We start from the raw sequence: 23,661 nt of genomic DNA on the forward strand, positions 1-23,661 counted from the left end.
CTATGTACAAGAATATAACTATTATAATACTGCCCCTATGTACAAGAATATAACTACTGTAATACTGCCCCTATGTACAGGAATATAACTATTATAATACTGCCCCTATGTACAAGAATATAACTATTATAATACTGCCCCTATGTACAAGAATATAACTATTATAATACTGCTCCTATGTACAAGAATATAACTACTATAATACTGCCCCCTATGTACAAGAATATAACAAATATAATACTGCCCCTATGTAAAAGAATATAACTACTATAATACTGCCCCTATGTACAAGAATATAACTACTATAATACTGCCCCTATGTACAAGAATATAACTACTATAATACTGCTCCCTATGTACAAGAATATAACTAATATAATACTGCTCCTATGTACAAGAATATAACTACTATAATACTGCCCCTATGTACAAGAATATCACTACTATAATACTGCTCCTATGTACAAGTATCTAACTACTATAATACTGCTCCTATGTACAAGAATATAACTACTATAATACTGCTCCTATATACAAGAATATAACTACTATAATACTGCCCCTATGTACAAGAATATAACTACTATAATACTGCCCCTATGTACAAGAATATAACTACTATAATACTGCCCCTATGAACAAGAATATAACTACTATAATACTGCCCCTATGTACAAGAATATAACTACTATAATACTGCCCCTATGAACAAGAATATAACTACTATAATACTGCCCCCTATGTACAGGAATATATCTATTACAATACTGTCTCTATGTACAAGAATATAACTACTATAATACTGCTCCTATGTACAAGAATATAACTACTATAATACTGCCCCTATGTACAAGAATATCACTACTATAATACTGCTCCTATGTACAAGTATCTAACTACTATAATACTGCTCCTATGTACAAGAATATAACTACTATAATACTGCTCCTATATACAAGAATATAACTACTATAATACTGCCCCTATGTACAAGAATATAACTACTATAATACTGCTCCTATGTACAAGAATATAACTACTATAATACTGCTCCTATGTACAAGAATATAACTACTATAATACTGCCCCTATGTACAAGAATATAACTACTATAATACTGCTCCTATGTACAAGAATATAACTACTATAATACTGCCCCCTATGTACAGGAATATAACTACTATAATACTGCTCCCTATGTACAGGAATATATCTATTACAATACTGCTCCTATGTACAAGAATATAACTACTATAATACTGCCCCCTATGTACAGGAATATAACTACTATAATACTGCCCCTTATGTACAGGAATATATCTATTACAATACTGCTCCTATGTACAAGAATATAACTACTATAATATTGCTCCTATGTGCAAGAATATAACTACTATAATACTGCCCCCTATGTACAGGAATATATCTATTACAATACTGCCTCTATGTACAAGAATATAACTACTATAATACTGCCCCTATGTACAAGAATATAACTACTATAATACTGCCCCTATGTACAAGAATAGAACTACTATAATACTGCCCCCTATGTACAGGAATATATCTATTACAATACTGCCTCTATGTACAAGAATATAACTACTATAATACTGCCCCTATGTACAAGAATATAACTACTATAATACTGCTCCTATGTACAAGAATATAACTACTATAATACTGCCCCTATGTACAAGAATATAACTACTATAATACTGCTCCTATGTACAAGAATATAACTACTATAATACTGCCCCCTATGTACAAGAATATAACTACTATAATACTGCTCCTATGTACAAGAATATAACTACTATAATACTGCTCCTATGTACAAGAATATAACTACTATAATACTGCCCCTATGTACAAGAATATAACTACTATAATACTGCTCCTATGTACAAGAATATAACTACTATAATACTGCCCCTATGTACAAGAATATAACTACTATAATACTGCTCCTATGTACAAGAATATAACTACTATAATACTGCCCCTATGTACAAGAATATAACTACTATAATACTGCCCCTATGTACAAGAATATAACTACTATAATACTGCCCCTATGTACAAGAATAGAACTACTATAATACTGCCCCCTATGTACAGGAATATATTTATTACAATACTGCCTCTATGTACAAGAATAGAACTACTATAATACTGCCCCTATGTACAAGAATATAACTACTATAATACTGCCCCTATGTACAAGAATATAACTACTATAATACTGCCCCTATGTACAAGAATAGAACTGCTATGTGTCTGCTATATTACCGGCGTGACCTCACCTGGAAGAGGATTTGCAGGCCTCCATTGAGAATACACATGCGTCTTCCCATGAATATAAAAAACGGCACGACCAGTTCGATGAAATGATTGACCGAGGTTTCAATCTGGTGGAACCACACTGGGTTGCGGTGCATGAAATACGCCAACGGGTTTGGCAGCGGCTGTGTCTGCAATGAGAGAAGACAAGGCATTAAATGAGAGTTGGCCGCCATCGCTCCCGCAGAGGTGAGGCAGAGATCAGCACACCGCTGGCGCTCTCGCTGCAGCCACTTCCATCTGTTTCAAGGACGGCACAATGTGCTGCGGAGCTGCCGGGAAGGGGTTACGTAAGGATGTGGGATCTGCGGAGCTTCCAGGATGAGGAGGCCTCGGGTAATTGAAGGAGACAAAACATCTTTAAATTATTTGTAGCCGAATTGTGGACGGGTAAAGCAGGAGGGGAGAGGCGCGCGCAGACGGCGTAAGAGGCGCAGAACATGCGCAGCGCAGGAACAGAGCGCGCAGAACACTCAGCGGATCGGCCATTTGTTCCTCTTTTGTCAGAGACAGGAAACCTCAGATGATCACAATCCCACTAGCTCACCAGGGACACCACAAAGCTATCCTGATACCAGAGCAGACAGGTATGAAAAATGGGGCGAGCTGCTTCTGGCTGCGGGGTTATAGCAAGCGAGCAGCGTGATCCTGACTGGTCGCAGAGCACGCAGCAGCCGGCCATCCACAGCCTCTCTACTCTCTCTTCAGTCCCTCGGGCCTATACTATGGCACTAGATGAGCAGGGCTTTCAAAATGCCACTAGATGACCAGGGACAATACAATGCCCCTAGATGACCACAGATTATAGCAGGCCACTAGATGACCACAGATTATAGAAGGCCCCTAGATGACCAGGGACAATACAATGCCCCTAGATGACCACAGATTATAGAAGGCCACTAGATGACCAGGGACAATACAATGCCCCTAGATGACCACAGATTATAGCAGGCCACTAGATGACCACAGATTATAGAAGGCCCCTAGATGACCAGGGACAATACAATGCCCCTAGATGACCACAGATTATAGAAGGCCCCTAGATGACCAGGGACAATACAATGCCCCTAGATGACCACAGATTATAGAAGGCCACTAGATGACCAGGGACAATACAATGCCCCTAGATGACCACAGATTATAGAAGGCCCCTAGATGACCAGGGACAATACAATGCCCCTAGATGACCACAGATTATAGAAGGCCCCTAGATGACCAGGGACAATACAATGCCCCTAGATGACCACAGATTATAGAAGGCCCCTAGATGACCAGGGACAATACAATGCCCCTAGATGACCACAGATTATAGAAGGCCCCTAGATGACCAGGGACAATACAATGCCCCTAGATGACCACAGATTATAGAAGGCCCCTAGATGACCAGGGACAATACAATGCCCCTAGATGACCACAGATTATAGCAGGCCACTAGATGACCACAGATTATAGAAGGCCCCTAGATGACCAGGGACAATACAATGCCCCTAGATGACCACAGATTATAGAAGGCCCCTAGATGACCAGGGACAATACAATGCCCCTAGATGACCACAGATTATAGAAGGCCACTAGATGACCAGGGACAATACAATGTCACTCAATGATAAGGAACTATACAATGTCACGGGACGATACAATGCCACTAGATGACCAGGGACAATACAATGTCACTCAATGATAAGGAACTATACAATGTCACGGGACGATACAATGCCACTAGATGACCAGGGACAATACAATGTCACTAGATGACCACAGATTACAAAATGCCACTAGATGACCAGGGACAATACAATGTCACTCAATGATAAGGAACTATACAATGTCACGGGACGATACAATGCCACTAGATGACCAGGGACAATACAATGTCACTAGATGACCACAGATTACAAAATGCCACTAGATGACCAGGGACAATACAATGCCCCTAGATGACCACAGATTATAGAAGGCCACTAGATGACCAGGGACAATACAATGTCACTAGATGACCACAGATTATAGGCCACTAGATGACCAGGGACAATACAATGTCACTAGATGACCACAGATTACACAATGCCACTAGATGACCACAGATTATACAATGACCCTAGATGACCACAGATTATACAATGCCCCTAGATGACCACAGATTACACAATGCCACTAGATGACCACAGATTATACAATGCCCCTAGATGACCACAGATTACACAATGCCACTAGATGACCACAGATTATACAATGCCCCTAGATGACCACAGATTATAGAAGGCCACTAGATGACCACATATTACACAATGCCACTAGATGACCACAGATTATACAATGCCCCTAGATGACCACAGATTATACAATGCCACTAGATGACCACAGATTACACAATGCCACTAGATGACCACAGATTATACAATGCCCCTAGATGACCACAGATTACACAATGCCACTAGATGACCACAGATTATACAATGCCCCTAGATGACCACAGATTATAGAAGGCCACTAGATGACCAGGGACAATACAATGCCCCTAGATGACCACAGATTATAGAAGGCCCCTAGATGACCAGGGACAATACAATGCCCCTAGATGACCACAGATTATAGAAGGCCCCTAGATGACCAGGGACAATACAATGCCCCTAGATGACCACAGATTATAGAAGGCCCCTAGATGACCAGGGACAATACAATGCCCCTAGATGACCACAGATTATAGAAGGCCCCTAGATGACCAGGGACAATACAATGCCCCTAGATGACCACAGATTATAGAAGGCCCCTAGATGACCAGGGACAATACAATGCCCCTAGATGACCACAGATTATAGCAGGCCACTAGATGACCACAGATTATAGAAGGCCCCTAGATGACCAGGGACAATACAATGCCCCTAGATGACCACAGATTATAGAAGGCCCCTAGATGACCAGGGACAATACAATGCCCCTAGATGACCACAGATTATAGAAGGCCACTAGATGACCAGGGACAATACAATGTCACTCAATGATAAGGAACTATACAATGTCACGGGACGATACAATGCCACTAGATGACCAGGGACAATACAATGTCACTCAATGATAAGGAACTATACAATGTCACGGGACGATACAATGCCACTAGATGACCAGGGACAATACAATGTCACTAGATGACCACAGATTACAAAATGCCACTAGATGACCAGGGACAATACAATGTCACTCAATGATAAGGAACTATACAATGTCACGGGACGATACAATGCCACTAGATGACCAGGGACAATACAATGTCACTAGATGACCACAGATTACAAAATGCCACTAGATGACCAGGGACAATACAATGCCCCTAGATGACCACAGATTATAGAAGGCCACTAGATGACCAGGGACAATACAATGTCACTAGATGACCACAGATTATAGGCCACTAGATGACCAGGGACAATACAATGTCACTAGATGACCACAGATTACACAATGCCACTAGATGACCACAGATTATACAATGACCCTAGATGACCACAGATTATACAATGCCCCTAGATGACCACAGATTACACAATGCCACTAGATGACCACAGATTATACAATGCCCCTAGATGACCACAGATTACACAATGCCACTAGATGACCACAGATTATACAATGCCCCTAGATGACCACAGATTATAGAAGGCCACTAGATGACCACATATTACACAATGCCACTAGATGACCACAGATTATACAATGCCCCTAGATGACCACAGATTATACAATGCCACTAGATGACCACAGATTACACAATGCCACTAGATGACCACAGATTATACAATGCCCCTAGATGACCACAGATTACACAATGCCACTAGATGACCACAGATTATACAATGCCCCTAGATGACCACAGATTATAGAAGGCCACTAGATGACCACAGATTATACAATGCCACTAGATGACCACAGATTATACAATGCCCCTAGATGACCACAGATTATACAATGCCACTAGATGACCACAGATTATACAATGCCCCTAGATGACCACAGATTATACAATGCCCCTAGATGACCACAGATTATACAATGCCCCTAGATGACCACAGATTATACAATGCCACTAGATGACCACAGATTATAGAAGGCCACTAGATGACCACTGATTACACAATGCCCCTAGATGACCACAGATTATACAATGCCCCTAGATGACCACAGATTATAGAAGGCCACTAGATGACCAGGGAATACACAATGCCACTAGATGACCACATATTACACAATGCCACTAGATGACCACAGATTATACAATGCCCCTAGATGACCACAGATTATACAATGCCACTAGATGACCACAGATTATAGAAGGCCCCTAGATGACCACTGATTACACAATGCCCCTAGATGACCACAGATTATACAATGCCCCTAGATGACCACAGATTATAGAAGGCCACTAGATGACCAGGGAATACACAATGCCACTAGATGACCAGGGACAATACAATGTCACTCAATGATAAGGAACTATACAATGTTATGGGACGATACAATGCCACTAGATGACCAGGGACAATACAATGTCACTAGATGACAACAGATTATAGCAGGCCACTAGATGACCACAGATTATACAATGCCCCTAGATGACCACAGATTACACAATGCCACTAGATAACCAGGCACAAAACAATGTCACTCACTGATAAGGAGCTATACAATGTCACAGGACAATACAATGCCACTATTTGACCAGGGAATACACAATGCCACTAGGTGACCAGGGAATACACAATGCCACTAGGTGACCAGGGATTACACAATGCCACTAGGTAACCAGGGATCACAAATTGCCACTGTATTACCAGGAACTACAAAATGCCACTCAATAATCAGAGATCAAACAAAGCCACCAGATGACCAGGGATCACAAAATGTCACTGGATGTCCAGGGAGAACAAAATGTCACTGTATGACCACCGATTAAATATCCACCAGATGACCAGGGACAACACAATGACACTGGGCTACATGTTTTATAGAGAATACGCATATAACTGGGCCGCTGCGTTCACTGACCGGGTGATGTGGCGAGTTATCAGATCAGTTCCGCCCGATTTTAGAGAAGAGATCGCCATTTATTTGCTAGTCGCTTCAGAAACCAGCTAAAATTAGCTTCTGGCCAACTCAATGTAACCTCCGGGCCACCAGGGACGATCATGTCCCACTAGCTCACCAGGACAGTATGGATACGATGCCTCAGGCTTTACACGGACTACACGGTGGGTCACTTCAGTATGGAAATTGAAACGGTGTATCCCCCCCACACCATGGATAAATGAAGACATAGAGCAGAGACTGTGTACGTAGTCGTGCTGGGAAGCCCCCTCCATGCCAGGGCATACACTGCTCGCTCCGCACCGGGCCTGGTGGGGCTGCCCCGCTCCTCGCCTCTCTGCCAAATCTGCTATTGTTATTATTTTATGAGAAGAGCTGGAAAGCATCAGCTTCTCCCCAGATACATGGGGGGGATAGATCCACACTCCCCCCACCCACCCGTCCCGTGGAGTGGACCCTGCATCCCTCTATCCTTCCTCTGTCAGGAGAGGGGAGGATGGCTGTTAGAGGGGGCGCCAAGCTGGTGCCGGGTGGGAGCGAGAGGACACAGGGAGAGGCTGCGGTTTTGATATTTTTCCGGTTCAGCACAGTGCCCTCTCAGGGGGGAAGAAATGTTCCTTCTTTTTAACACTTGCATCACCATCTCCGCCACTTTCCCCCCCCCCCCCAACCATAAAAAAAGCCCCTCACGCATAAAGCTGTCAGGTGCGGTAATGGACATGGAGGGGTTAACCGCGCCACGTAATTTACTAGTAAATATTGTTTTCGAAAATGAAGAAGAAAGATGTCTGGCGTGTAAGGTCTGCATTAAAGTAGGGGAATCCGAAGACGAAAATACAGGCCCAAAAACAGCAGGGGGGGGCATTCAGCCCTACATATAGGGGGAATGCTGGGGTGATAGCGCTGGCACAGCTCTGGCTTCATACAATTACAGGACAATTATGGACCTCGAGCCGGGGGTCTCGGGGGTCCGAGGAAAATGGTGGCTGGATGATAAAAAAAAACAAATAACAGATAGAACTTGTAAAAACAAGCAACTTTGCAATTTACCGCTTCTTAAAATTTCCATCCGTTCTTGAGATATTAATATTTTTCTGGTTGCCTTGGAGACCGACCACCGCTGATAATACAGCAAAAACACGCACAGTGCTCACAGGCTCTTTTCTATTGAGCCTTTAAGCTCTTGTTTTCAAGCTGGAGCACGCCGTTAACTCCCTAATCCCAGCCGCCTTCAACACAGGTGTCAGTAGCGAAACAACAGCGGTGGTCGGTTTCCAAAGCGACGAGCGGCCGACAAAAGAAAAGTGTTAATATCTCCAGAACGGCTGCAAATTTTAATGAGCGGTAAATCGCAAACTTTCTTGTTTTGATGAACTCTATCTGAAAACATCCATTTATAAAGATGAGAATAACTCCTTTAAAGGGACAGTTTTATAAGAAACATTTATCACCAAGCCACAGGGAGAGATGATTAATGTATGGCTGATGGGATCTGACTGCTGGGAGTGTCAACAATAACAAAAAAAACGGGGAATCTAAACGCCCCTGTGTTAATGGAGCAATAGTGAGCATGTGCGACCACTGCTCTACAGGAATGATGGTCGCACATGCTCAGTACTGCTCTGTTCTTAAAGGATTTTGAGCCAAACCCACAGCAGCCTCATATCTACCATCTATCCTGAGGATAGGGGAAACATGTTGGTCTTATTGGACAATCCCTTTAATAGCCATGTGAAATACATAGATTCATCATTACTTTTGCGCTTTTTTTTTTTTAGTAAAAACGGTTCTAATGGCGACTTTATCTTTTGTGTCTTCATTTATTTGCACTTTTTTACGTTAATTTTATTTGGTTTCCTTTTTTTTTTTTGGGGCTTATCCAGAGGTCATAAATTAATTTGTTTATTTCGACATTTCGAAATGTTGCAAAATTTAAACGCCATTATACTCCAGTACAGTAGAGTGTTAATTTATTTATTTTTATTTATTTTATTTTTTTTTGGGGGGGGGAGGGGGTTGAAGATTAATGTGCAACATTTTAAAGCTTATTTAAAAGGATCGAGCAACTTTACTCCCTAAAAAGGATCAAAGAAATAAAAAAATGAAATTTGAACAAATTCATATTTTTTGTGCCGGTTTTACGCTACTTTACCATTAAAATTTGAATAGTGCTAAAGAAATAAAAAAAAAAAAAAAAAAAAAACAGTATAAAAAATACCCAGGGGTAATAGTGGAATTATAAATTTGGAACTTTGGGTATTTTTTTTTTTTTATATAGTTTTTCTCTTCTTATTTATTTGCAACTTGTAAAAAATAATTAAAAACAATTGCAGATTATATTATAATTAAAAACAATTGCAGATTATATTATAATTAAAAACAATTGCAGATTATATTATAATTAAAAACAATTGCAGATTATATTATAATTAAAAACAATTGCAGATTCTGTTTTATATGAGGCAAAAAAAGGTGCAAAACAAAACAATGAATAAGGCAAAAAAAAAGGCTAAAAAAAAAAAAATAAAAGGCAAAAAATTCGATGATGAATTTGCCTCAAATGAGTTTTGGAATTTACGGCAATTTTTCGAGGACTTTTTGCCAATTTGGATGAATTTGACGCCAAGCTCACCAGCGCACCAGGGGTCCCAGACTTCTTGGGCTCTATACCGCCACCTAGTGGAAATAAATGATTTGCCTGAATTCACGCCATTTTTCTTTGCATATGATGATAATAGGTTTTAATATATTTTTGCAGATTTCTGACGGCACTAAATTGGAGCCGACGAACAGCGACGGATTCGCCATTTATGATCCTATACGGTTTTATTGCGCCGCTGTGGACATTAAGGGGTTAAGTGTTTATTGCAGAGGTTAATAGGGGAGGTAGTGCTGCAGAACAACATGTGTATCAGAGGTAGGAAGCCTGCAGAGCGGAGCAGAAGGAGGCTAAGGGCGCTCGCTGTGTGTGTGTTCCCAGCACAATGCCTTCCATATGTGCGGACAACCCCAGAAAAGGCGGACAACCCTACTCCCAGGTGGGAACCCCATAATGTGTCTCCCCCGAGCAGCGCTGGGATTACACCCTGACCCACAGGCCTCATGACTAAGTCCCACCTGCCTGGTGCACATGGAATATCAGAGGGGTCATGTTGGCTCACATCATCATCAATGTTATCATTCTGCACATCACAATATTAACGAGCCGGGAGACTGACCACACACTTCACATGAGCTAACCCTATCACCATTACCGCAGATTAGCACCGCTTATCTCACCCCCTGTCTAAATACAGCAGCCTCCCACAGCACAGGAGACCCTCAGCAGCAGGGTCCGGGGCCACAAAGTCACAGATAACGCCCAAGACACAGCCATTTATTCTTAATTATGTACAGTGGAGACATTCAGCAAAGCGGAGCTGTGTTCTATCAAGCCTGACCCTGTACACAACTATAATACTGCCCCCCGTGTACAGGAATATCACTGCTATAATACTGCCCCCCGTGTACAGGAATATCACTACTATAATACTGCCCCCGTGTACAGGGATATAACTACTATAATACTGCTCCTATGTACAAGAATATAACTACTATAATACTGCCCCTATGTACAAAGAATATAGCTACTATAATACTGCCCCTATGTACAAGAATATAACTACTATAATACTGCCCCTATGTACAAGAATATAACTACTATAATACTGCCCCTATGTACAAGAATATAACTACTATAATACTGCCCCTATGTACAAGAATATAACTACTATAATACTGCCCCTATGTACAAGAATATAACTACTATAATACTGCCCCTATGTACAAGAATATAACTACTATAATACTGTCCCCTATGTACAAGAATATAACTACTATAATATTGCCCCTATGTACAAGAATATAACTACTATAATACTGTCCCTATGTACAAGAATATAACTACTATAATACTGCTCTATGTACAAGAATATAACTACTATAATACTGCTCTATGTACAAGAATATAACTACTATAATACTGCCTCCTATGTACAAGAATATAACTACTATAATACTGCCCCTATGTACAGGAATATAACTACTATAATACTGCCCCCTATGTACAAGAATATAACTACTATAATACTACCCCTATGTACAAGAATATAACTACTATAATACTGCTCCTATTTACAAGAATAATATAAATACTATAATACTACCACCCTCAGCAGACAGATCTTGGAAATGATGAAAAATTGATATATATATATACGATGCTCAAAAAAATAAAGAAAACCCTAAAATCCCACATCCTAGATATCACTGAATGAAATATTCCAGCTGTAAATCTATATTCATTACATAGTGGAATGTGTTGAGAACAATAAAACCTAAAAATGATCAACGTAAATCACAACTAATATCCCACGGAGGTCTGGAGTTGGAATGATGCTCAAAATCAAAGTGGAAAATGAAGTTACAGGCTGATCCCACTTCAGTGGAAATGCCTCAAGACAAGGAAATGATGCTCAGTAGTGTGTGTGGCCTCCACGTGCCTGTATGACCTCCCTACAACGCCTGGGCATGCTCCTGAAGAGGCGGCGGATGGTCTCCTGAGGGATCTTCTCCCAGACCTGGACTAAAGCATCCGCCAACTCCTGGACAGTCTGTGGTGCAACGTGATGTTGGAGGATGGAGCGAGACATGATGTACCAGATGTTTTTAGTCGGATTCAGGCCTGGGGAACGGGCGGGCCAGTCCATAGCTTCAATGCCTTCACCTTGTAGGAACTGCTGACACACTCCAGCCACGTGAGGTCTGGCATTGTCCTGCATTAGGAGGAACCCAGGGCCAACCGCACCAGCATATGGTCTCACAAGGGGTCTGAGGATCTCATCTCGGTACCTAGTGGCAGTCAGGCTACCTCTGGCGAGCACATGGGGGGCTGTGCGGCCATCCAAAGAAATGCCACCCCACACCATTACTGACCCACTGCCAAACCGGTCATACTGAAGGATGTTGCAGGCAGCAGATCGCTCTCCACGGCGTCTCCAGACTCTGTCACGTCTGTCACATGTGCTCAGTGTGAACCTGCTTTCACCTGTGAAGAGCACAGGGTGCCAGTGGCGAATTTGCCAATCCCGATGTTCTGTAGCAAATGCCAAGCGTCTTGCACGGTGTTGGGCTGTGAGCACAACCCCCATCTGTGGACGTCGGGCACTCAGACCATCCTCATGGAGTCAGTTTCTAACCGTTTGAGCAGACATGCACATTTGTGCCTGTTGGAGGTCATTTTGCAGGGCTCTGGCAGTGCTCCTCCTGTTCCTCCTTACACAAAGGCTGAAGTAGCGGTCCTGCTGCTAGGTTGTTGCCCTCCTACGGCCCCCTCCACGTCTCTGGGTTACTGGCCTGTCTCCTGGTAGCGCCTTCAGCCTCTGGACACTACGCTGACAGACACAGCACACCCTCTTGCCACAGCTCGCATTGATGTGCCATCCTGGATGAGCTGCACTACCTGAGCCACTTGTGTAGGTTGTAGAGTAGAGTCCGTCTCATGCTACCACGAGTGTGGAAGCACAACCAACATTCAAAAGTGACCAAAACATCAGCCAGAAAGCATTGGTACTGAGATATGGTCTGTGGGCCCCACCTGCAGAACCACTCCTTTATTGAGGGGGTCTTGATAATTGCCAATAATTTCCATCTGTTGCCTGTTCCATTTGCACAACAGCATGTGAAATTGATTGTCAATCAGTGTTGTTCCTAAGTGGACAGTTTGGTTTCACAGAAGTTTGATCTACTTGGAGTTATATTCTGTTGTTTAAGTGTTCCCTTTATTTTTTTGAGCAGTGTATACAGTGGGTACGGAAAGTATTCAGACCCCTGTAACCTTTTCACTCTTTGTTTCATTGCAGCCATTTCGTAAATTCAAAAAAGTTTAGTTTTCCTCATTAATGTGCACTCTGCACCCCATCTTGACTGAAAAAAAAGAGAAATGTAGAAATTTTACAAATTTATTAAAAAAGAAACACTGAACTATCCCATGGTCATAAGTCTTCAGCCCCTTTGCTCAGTATTGACCCTTTTGAGCTAGTACAGCCATGAGTCTTCTTGGGAATGATGCAACAAGTTTTTTCACCCCTGGATTTGGGGATCCTCTGCCATTCTTCCTTGCAGATCCTCTCCAGTTCCGTCAGGTTGGATGGTGAACGTTGGTGGACGCCATTTTCAGGTCTCTCCAGAGATGCTCCATTGGGTTTAGGTCAGTGCTCTGGCTGGGCCAGTGAGGAATGGTCACAGAGATGTTCTGAAGCCGTTCCTTTGTTATTTTAGCTGTGTGCTTAGGATCATTGTCTTGTTGGAAGGTGAACATTCGGCCAAGTCTGAGGTCCAGAGCACTCTGGAAGAGGTTTTCATCCAGGATATCTCTGTACTTGGCCGCATTTATGTTTCCTTCAATGACAACCAGTCGTCCTGTCCCTGAAGCTGAAAAACACCCCATAGCATGATGCTGCCTCCACCATGCTTCACTGTTGGGATTATATTGGGCAGATGATGAGCAGTGCCTGGTTTTCTACACATACTGTTTACAATTATCACCAGAAAGGTGTATCTTCGTCTCATCGGACCAGAGAATCTTATTTCTAATGGTCTGGGAGTCCTTCATGTGTTTTTTTAGCAAACTCTATGCGACTTTCATATGTCTTGCACTGAGGAGACAAACAAATAAATAAGGCAGCACACTGCGGTGCCAAAACATGCAAACATGAAACATGAAAATTTAACAGCATTACTGCACTAGAAAAATGAAAAAATTAGAGCGTTTAGCGCGTAAATTGGCCAATTTATGTGTACCTGGTAGCCATATTAAGGCATCTCTCGTATACCAGGTCCTAGACTTTCCTTTCCTCGCTGAAAATAAACGTCGTCATGTGAATGGGAACCTGTGAATCCTCTTCTTAGACTAAATTTCTCTCTCTTTGTGGAAGGGTAGTGGACCTGCTGCGATTAAAACACCTATGGCTAAGAGGTGGAGGAGTTTAGGACCTGGTATACGAGAGATGCCTTAATGTGGCTACCAGGTACACATGAATTGGCCAATTTACGAGCTAAACGCTCTCATTTTTTCATATTTCTAGTGCAGTAATGCAGTTCAATTTTCAGGTTTCATGTTTGCATGTTTTGGCGCCGCAGTGTGCTGCCTTATTTACTTGACTGTATACGAGTTGGTGACTCTAGGTTCAGCACCTGTTCACACTGAGTCTATGTTTGGATGTGACGGTCAGTTTTTTTAAATTTGCACTGAGGAGAGGCTTCCGTCGGGCCACTCTGCCATAAAGGCCCGACTGGTGGAGGCTGCAATGATAAGTGACTTTGTGAAACTTTCTACTATCTCCCTACTGCACCTCTGGAGCTCAGCCACAGTGATCTTGGGGTTCTTCTTTACCTCTCTCACCAAGGCTCTTCTCCCACGATTGCTCAGTTTGGCTGGACGGCCAGGTCTAGAAAGACTTCTGCTGGCCCCAAACGTCTTCCATTTAAGGATTATGGAGGCCACTGTGCTCTTAGGAACCTTGAGTCCTGCAGAAATTCCTTGCCACCATTCTGTCTCTGAGCTCCTTGGCCAGTTCCTTTGGCCTCATGATTCTCCTTTGGTCTGACATGCTCTGTGAGCTCTGAGGTCTTATATAGACAGGTGTGCGCCGCTCCAAATCACGTCCTATCAGTTTAATTACACACAGCGGGACTCCAATGAAGGAGTAGAACCATCTCAAGGAGGATCACAAGGAAATGGACAGCATGGGACTTAAATATGAGTGTCTGAGCAAAGGGTCTGAATACTTATGACCATAATTCCTTTTTTAATAAATTTGCAAATATTTCTACATTTCTGGGGGGGTTTCAGTCAAGATGGGGTGCAGAGTGTACATTAATGTGAAAAATAATGAACTTTATTGAATTTACCAAATGGCTGCAATGAAACAAAGAGTGAAAAATGTAAAGGGTCTGAATACTTTTCGTGCCCACTGTATATTAGAAAGTTGCAGAACTGTTCCCTATAAGATGACTGCACTTTAGTTCTGTGTGTGGACGATCCCTTCACATCCCATGTTGTCAGTGTATAATCACATGTGCACCATTGTGCTGTATGTTTGGCTGTGACTTTCTGGAGAACATACAGTAGGTTGCCGTTATGTCTTGTCGGACCCTTTAGGAGCGGATACAGTGGGGGGAGACCCTCCTGAATGTGTGCGGATCGCAGGTGATGAGTGAGACCCGACATCTTCATTCTAGTCAGACACAAACTTCTCCTGCAACCGCTGAGTTCAGCTTTGCAGACTTGTTTGATTGGGGGCCAAGAAAACCATAGACTGCTGGCAGACCCCCGGCCCCCCGCACTAAATCCATGTCAGATGGGGAAACTCTGATGCTCATTACATCAAACAAAACCATCAGAACAGGGAACGTGAGGGGTCGTCATATGGCTCTTAATGATAACATAGACTGACACGGCAGTATTTACTGCAATTCTGGCATTATATTCATGGAAGAATGATAAGAATGGGCAGATAGACTGCCGACCTCCTACAGTAAAGGCCGAGATCAGAGATAACTCCGATCCTGGCTGATAATTTAGCTATTGGTTGCTGTATGGATCCGCATTGTGTCGGGATCATGTAGACTGATGTGTCAGTTTTTACTGCAGTTCTTGCATCATATTCATGGAAGTACTGACTAATACAACGGCCGAGATCAGAGTTGATTTTTCTATACATTTTCCGGACTGATAAAATCCAGAATTGTTTTTTTAGGGGGGTTTATTGGACTTGATTACACCCCATAAAACGTACGAAGCGCCAAAAAGCAGGGGCTCAGCAATCTCCCAGACGGATGAGGCGGGATGTCTCCATGTTTTATGGCCTCGCTGCATCCGTCCTAATGAAGACTTCACAGCGATCGCTCCTGGAGTAACGAAAAACAGAAATCAGTTGATTCTATGGGCGATCCGCCTCCTTCCCCTCTTCCATCTGCGGATACCAGCTGTGCCGCAGCCGCCAAGACTCCTGTAATCCCGACTACGGCGAGGAAGATGTTAAAATAAAGTGTCTTATTGTATACGGGGGGGGGGATATATAAGTAAAGGTGCTGCAAGAAATATTTGGGGGGTGGAAGAAGGGGGTCTGATACTCCACCCCAGCGCCCGTTCTGCTGTACGACTGGCACCAGTCTGAACCACAAGTGACCATTAAAATAAACATCCCCGGGCCGCGCTGACAGCCAGTCTGCAGGAGAAGTGATGGAGGAAGGGGGTAACGCCAAACCGTTGGCTATTAACCTGACGACTTGTAACGAATCCTCCTCCCCGGCCTCAATGGGACCAGTGTCTGGTGTGAAGGCGTAGACTGATCCCCCCTGGCCGAGGGTTGTGGCCTGTTTACCCCTCATCCATCTCTGTGCAAACAAAACCGAGAGCCGTCAGCTGATCAGCGCCCGAAAAGTATGGAAATAGCACTATTAAAGGGACGGGGGGAGCGCCTTAAGAACACTGTTATAACTTGGGTTCCTCCAAATCTCTGCATAACTTCATGGGCCAAGATCATGATGTGGAGGAGCGATTTCATGTAAATTTGTGGCCCTTTAAATTTTTGGAATCGGTGGGGGTCTGAAGGCCCCTATGGTACTGTTATAAATTTAAAGGGGAAACTTTGCTTCAATTTTTATTTCCTAAATCGATAGTACGTGTGAAAATAAGAAACTTTGTAATATATTATATCACAGAAATCAGCTTCTTTCTCGTTCAGCATTGCTCTTTCACTTTCAATTCATGAGTATATTCTGTATTCAGTAAAGACAGATCTTCCCATTACTTAGGTAGGAAACGACAGCTGGTACTTATAGAAGTCTATGGAAAGGGGAGGAGCTAGAGGCAGACACAGATTCTACTGCAAGTTCTCCAGAAATGACAGTTACAGAGGGAGGAGCTAGAGGCAGACACAGACATTCTACTGCAAGTTCTCCTGAAATGTCAGTTACAGAGGGAGGAGCTAGAGACAGACACAGACATTCTACTGCAAGTTCTCCTGAAATGACAGTAACAGAGGGAGGAGCTAGAGGCAGATACAGACATTCTACTGCAAGTTCTCCTGAAATGACAGTTACAGAGGGAGGAGCTAGAGGCAGACACAGACATTCTACTGCAAGTTCTCCTGAAATGACAGTTACAGAGGGAGGAGCTAGAGACAGACACAGAAATTCTACTGCAAGTTCTCCTGACATGACAGTTACAGAGGGAGGAGCTAGAGACAGACACAGATTCTACTGCAAGTTCTCCTGAAATGTCAGTTACAGAGGGAGGAGCTAGAGGGAGACACAGACATTCTACTGCAAGTTCTCTTGAAATGACAGTTACAGAGGGAGGAGCTAGAGACAGACACAGATTCTACTGCAAGTTCTCCTGAAATGTCAGTTACAGAGGGAGGAGCTAGAGACAGACACAGATTCTACTGCAAGTTCTCCTGAAATGTCAGTTAGAGAGGGAGGAGCTAGAGGGAGACACAGACATTCTACTGCAAGTTCTCCTGAAATGACAGTTACAGAGGGAGGAGCTAGAGACAGACACAGACATTCTACTGCAAGTTCTCCTGAAATGACAGTTACAGAGGGAGGAGCTAGAGACAGACACAGACATTCTACTGCAAGTTCTCCTGAAATGACAGTTACAGAGGGAGGAGCTAGAGACAGACACAGAAATTCTACTGCAAGTTCTCCTGACATGACAGTTACAGAGGGAGGAGCTAGAGACAGACACAGATTCTACTGCAAGTTCTCCTGAAATGTCAGTTACAGAGGGAGGAGCTAGAGGGAGACACAGACATTCTACTGCAAGTTCTCTTGAAATGACAGTTACAGAGGGAGGAGCTAGAGACAGACACAGATTCTACTGCAAGTTCTCCTGAAATGACAGTTACAGAGGGAGGAGCTAGAGGGAGACACAGACATTCTACTGCAAGTTCTCTTGAAATGACAGTTACAGAGGGAGGAGCTAGAGACAGACACAGATTCTACTGCAAGTTCTCCTGAAATGTCAGTTAGAGAGGGAGGAGCTAGAGGGAGACACAGACATTCTACTGCAAGTTCTCCTGAAATGACAGTTACAGAGGGAGGAGCTAGAGGCACACACAGACATTCTACTGCAAGTTCTCCTGAAATGACAGTTACAGAGGGAGGAGCTAGAGACAGACACAGACATTCTACTGCAAGTTCTCCTGAAATGACAGTTACAGAGGGAGGAGCTAGAGACAGACACAGAAATTCTACTGCAAGTTCTCCTGACATGACAGTTACAGAGGGAGGAGCTAGAGACAGACACAGATTCTACTGCAAGTTCTCCTGAAATGTCAGTTACAGAGGGAGGAGCTAGAGGGAGACAGACATTCTACTGCAAGTTCTCTTGAAATGACAGTTACAGAGGGAGGGGCTAGAGACAGACACAGATTCTACTGCAAGTTCTCCTGAAATGTCAGTTACAAAGGGAGGAGCTAGAGACAGACACAGATTCTACTGCAAGTTCTCCTGAAATGTCAGTTAGAGAGGGAGGAGCTAGAGGGAGACAGACATTCTACTGCAAGTTCTCCTGAAATGACAGTTACAGAGGGAGGAGCTAGAGACAGACACAGATTCTACTGCAAGTTCTCCTGAAATGTCAGTTACAGAGGGAGGAGCTAGAGGGAGACACAGACATTCTACTGCAAGTTCTCCTGAAATGACAGTAACAGAGAGAGGAGCTAGAGGCAGACACAGACATTCTACTGCAAGTTCTCCTGAAATGACAGTTACAGAGAGAGGAGCTAGAGACAGACACAGAAATTCTACTGCAAGTTCTCCTGACATGACAGTTACAGAGGGAGGAGCTAGAGGCAGAGACAGACATTCTACTGCAAGTTCTCCAGAAATGACAGTTACAGAGGGAGGAGCTAGAGGCAGAGACAGACATTGTACTGCAAGTTCTCCTGAAATGACAGTTACAGAGGGAGGAGCTAGAGACAGACACAGATTCTACTGCAAGTTCTCCTGAAATGTCAGTTACAGAGGGAGGAGCTAGAGGGAGACACAGACATTCTACTGCAAGTTCTCCTGAAATGACAGTTACAGAGGGAGGAGCTAGAGGCAGACACAGACATTCTACTGCAAGTTCTCCTGAAATGACATTTACAGAGGGAGGAGCTAGAGGCAGACACAGACATTCTACTGCAAGTTCTCCTGAAATGACAGTTACAGAGGAAGGAGCTAGAGGCAGACACAGACATTCTACTGCAAGTTCTCCTGAAATGACAGTAACAGAGGGAGGAGCTAGAGTCAGACACAGACATTCTACTGCAAGTTCTCCTGAAATGACAGTTACAGAGGGAGGAGCCAGAGGCAGACACAGACATTCTACTGCAAGTTCTCCTGAAATGACAGTTACAGAGGGAGGAGCTAGAGGCAGAGACAGACATTCTACTGCCAGTTCTCCAGAAATGTCAGTTACAGAGGGAGGAGCTAGAGGCAGACAGACATTCTACGACAAGTTCTCCTGAAATGACAGTTACAGAGGGAGGAGCTAGAGGCAGACACAGACATTCTACTGCCAGTTCTCCAGAAATGACAGTTACAGAGGGAGGAGCTAGAAACAGACACAGACATTCTACTGCAAGTTATCCTGAAATGTCAGTTACAGAGGGAGGAGCTAGAGGCAGACACAGACATTCTACTGCAAGTTCTCCTGAAATGACAGTTACAGAGGAAGGAGCTAGAGGCAGACACAGATATTCTACTGCAAGTTCTCCTGAAATGACAGTTACAGAGGTAGCAGCTAGGGGCAGACGCAGACATTCTACTGCAAGTTCTCCTGAAATGACAGTTACAGAGGGAGGAGCTAGAGGCAGACACAGACATTCTACTGCAAGTTCTCCTGAAATGACAGTTACAGAGGGAGGAGCTAGAGGCAGACACAGACATTCTACTGCAAGTTCTCCTGAAATGACAGTTACAGAGGGAGGAGCTAGAGACAGACACAGACATTTTACTGCAAGTTCTCCTGAAATGACAGTTACAGAAGGAGGAGATAGAGGCAGACAGACATTCTACTGCAAGTTCTACTGAAATTACAGTTACAGAGGAAAGAGCTAGAGGCAGACACAGACATTCTACTGCAAGTTCTCCTGAAATGACAGTTACAGAGGGAGGAGCTAGAGACAGACACAGACTTTCTGCTGCAAGTTCACCTGAAATGACAGTTACAGAGGGAGGAGCTAGAGGAAGTTACAGACATTCTGCTGCAAGTTCTCCTGAAATGACAGTTAAAGAGGGCGGAGCTAGAGACAGACACAGACATTGTACTGCAAGTTCTCCTGAAATGTCAGTTACAGGGGGAGGAGCTAGAGGCAGACACAGACATTCTACTGCAAGTTCTCCTGAAATGACAGTTACAGAGGGAGGAGCTAGAGGAAGATACAGACATTCTGCTGCAAGTTCTCCTGAAATGGCAGTTACAGAGGGCGGAGCTAGAGACAGACACAGACATTGTACTGCAAGTTCTCGTGAAATGTCAGTTACAGGGGGAGGAGCTAGAGGCAAACAGACATTCTACTGCAAGTTCTCCTGAAATGACAGTTACAGAGGGAGGAGCTAGAGGCAGACACAGACATTCTACTGCAAGTTCTCCTGAAATGAGTTACAGAGGGAGGAGCTAGAGGCAAACAGACATTCTACTGCAAGTTCTCCTGAAATGACAGTTACAGAGGGAGGAGCTAGAGGCATACACAGACATTCTACTGCAAGTTCTCCTGAAATGACAGTTACAGAGGGAGGAGCTAGAGGCAGACAGACATTCTACAGCAAGTTCCCCTGAAATGACAGTTACAAAGGGAGGAGCTAGAGGCAGATACAGACATTCTACTGCAAGTTCTCCTGAAATGTCAGTTACAGAGGGAGGAGCTAGAGGCAGACACAGACATTCTACAGCAAGTTCTCCTGAAATGACAGTTACGGAGGGAGGAGCTAGAGGCATACACAGACATTCTACTGCAAGTTCTCCTGAAATGACAGTTACAGAGGGAGGAGGTACAGGCAAACAGACATTCTACTGCAAGTTCTCCTGAAATGTCAGTTACAGAGGGAGGAGCTAGAGGCAGACACAGACATTCTACAGCAAGTTCTCCTGAAATGACAGTTACAGAGGGAGGAGCTAGAGGCAGATACAGACATTCTACTGCAAGTTCTCCTGAAATGTCAGTTACAGAGGGAGGAGTTAAAGGCAGACACAGACATTCTACAGCAAGTTCTCCTGAAATGACAGTTACAGAGGGAGGAGCTAGAGGCATACACAGACATTCTACTGCAAGTTCTCCTGAAATTACAGTTACAGAGGGAGGAGGTAGAGGCAAACAGACATTTTACTGCAAGTTCTCCTGAAATGTCAGTTACAGAGGGAGGAGCTAGAGGCAGACACAGACATTCTACAGCAAGTTCTCCTGAAATGTCAGTTACAGAGGAAGGAGCTAGAGGCAGACACAGACATTCTACTGCAAGTTCTCCTGAAATGACAGTTACAGAGGGAGGAGCTAGAGGCAGACACAGACATTCTACAGCAAGTTCTCCTGAAATGACAGTTACAGAGGGAGGAGCTAGAGGCAGACACAGACATTCTACTGCAAGTTCTCCTGACATGACAGTTACAGAGGGAGGAGCTAGAGGCAGAGACAGACATTCTACTGCAAGTTCTCCAGAAATGACAGTTACAGAGGGAGGAGCTAGAGGCAGAGACAGACATTGTACTGCAAGTTCTCCTGAAATGACAGTTACAGAGGGAGGAGCTAGAGACAGACACAGATTCTACTGCAAGTTCTCCTGAAATGTCAGTTACAGAGGGAGGAGCTAGAGGGAGACACAGACATTCTACTGCAAGTTCTCCTGAAATGACAGTTACAGAGGGAGGAGCTAGAGGCAGACACAGACATTCTACTGCAAGTTCTCCTGAAATGACATTTACAGAGGGAGGAGCTAGAGGCAGACACAGACATTCTACTGCAAGTTCTCCTGAAATGACAGTTACAGAGGAAGGAGCTAGAGGCAGACACAGACATTCTACTGCAAGTTCTCCTGAAATGACAGTAACAGAGGGAGGAGCTAGAGTCAGACACAGACATTCTACTGCAAGTTCTCCTGAAATGACAGTTACAGAGGGAGGAGCCAGAGGCAGACACAGACATTCTACTGCAAGTTCTCCTGAAATGACAGTTACAGAGGGAGGAGCTAGAGGCAGAGACAGACATTCTACTGCCAGTTCTCCAGAAATGTCAGTTACAGAGGGAGGAGCTAGAGGCAGACAGACATTCTACGACAAGTTCTCCTGAAATGACAGTTACAGAGGGAGGAGCTAGAGGCAGACACAGACATTCTACTGCCAGTTCTCCAGAAATGACAGTTACAGAGGGAGGAGCTAGAAACAGACACAGACATTCTACTGCAAGTTATCCTGAAATGTCAGTTACAGAGGGAGGAGCTAAAGGCAGACACAGACATTCTACTGCAAGTTCTCCTGAAATGACAGTTACAGAGGAAGGAGCTAGAGGCAGACACAGATATTCTACTGCAAGTTCTCCTGAAATGACAGTTACAGAGGTAGCAGCTAGGGGCAGACGCAGACATTCTACTGCAAGTTCTCCTGAAATGACAGTTACAGAGGGAGGAGCTAGAGGCAGACACAGACATTCTACTGCAAGTTCTCCTGAAATGACAGTTACAGAGGGAGGAGCTAGAGGCAGACACAGACATTCTACTGCAAGTTCTCCTGAAATGACAGTTACAGAGGGAGGAGCTAGAGACAGACACAGACATTTTACTGCAAGTTCTCCTGAAATGACAGTTACAGAAGGAGGAGATAGAGGCAGACAGACATTCTACTGCAAGTTCTACTGAAATTACAGTTACAGAGGAAAGAGCTAGAGGCAGACACAGACATTCTACTGCAAGTTCTCCTGAAATGACAGTTACAGAGGGAGGAGCTAGAGACAGACACAGACTTTCTGCTGCAAGTTCACCTGAAATGACAGTTACAGAGGGAGGAGCTAGAGGAAGTTACAGACATTCTGCTGCAAGTTCTCCTGAAATGACAGTTAAAGAGGGCGGAGCTAGAGACAGACACAGACATTGTACTGCAAGTTCTCCTGAAATGTCAGTTACAGGGGGAGGAGCTAGAGGCAGACACAGACA

General features: G+C 43.8%; 1 protein-coding gene across 5 annotated transcripts in view; it reads right to left on the minus strand.

Annotated features, from left to right (window-relative positions):
* Nucleotides 1–23,661, minus strand: part of LMF1 (lipase maturation factor 1) — a 234,161-nt gene that overhangs the window by 73,024 nt on the left and 137,476 nt on the right. For 4 of the 5 annotated variants that reach the window (XM_069734634.1, XM_069734631.1, XM_069734636.1 and 1 more), the window contains one exon: nucleotides 2,307–2,474. The exons of the other annotated variant lie outside the window; for it this stretch is intronic. In XM_069734634.1, the coding sequence (XP_069590735.1) occupies nucleotides 2,307–2,474 (168 nt within the window). The remainder of the gene's footprint in view (nucleotides 1–2,306; nucleotides 2,475–23,661) is intronic. 5 annotated transcript variants of the gene reach the window in all.

The sequence above is a fragment of the Ranitomeya imitator genome, chromosome 7 (genome assembly GCF_032444005.1).
Source record: "Ranitomeya imitator isolate aRanImi1 chromosome 7, aRanImi1.pri, whole genome shotgun sequence".
NCBI classification, from domain to species: Eukaryota; Metazoa; Chordata; class Amphibia; order Anura; family Dendrobatidae; genus Ranitomeya; species Ranitomeya imitator.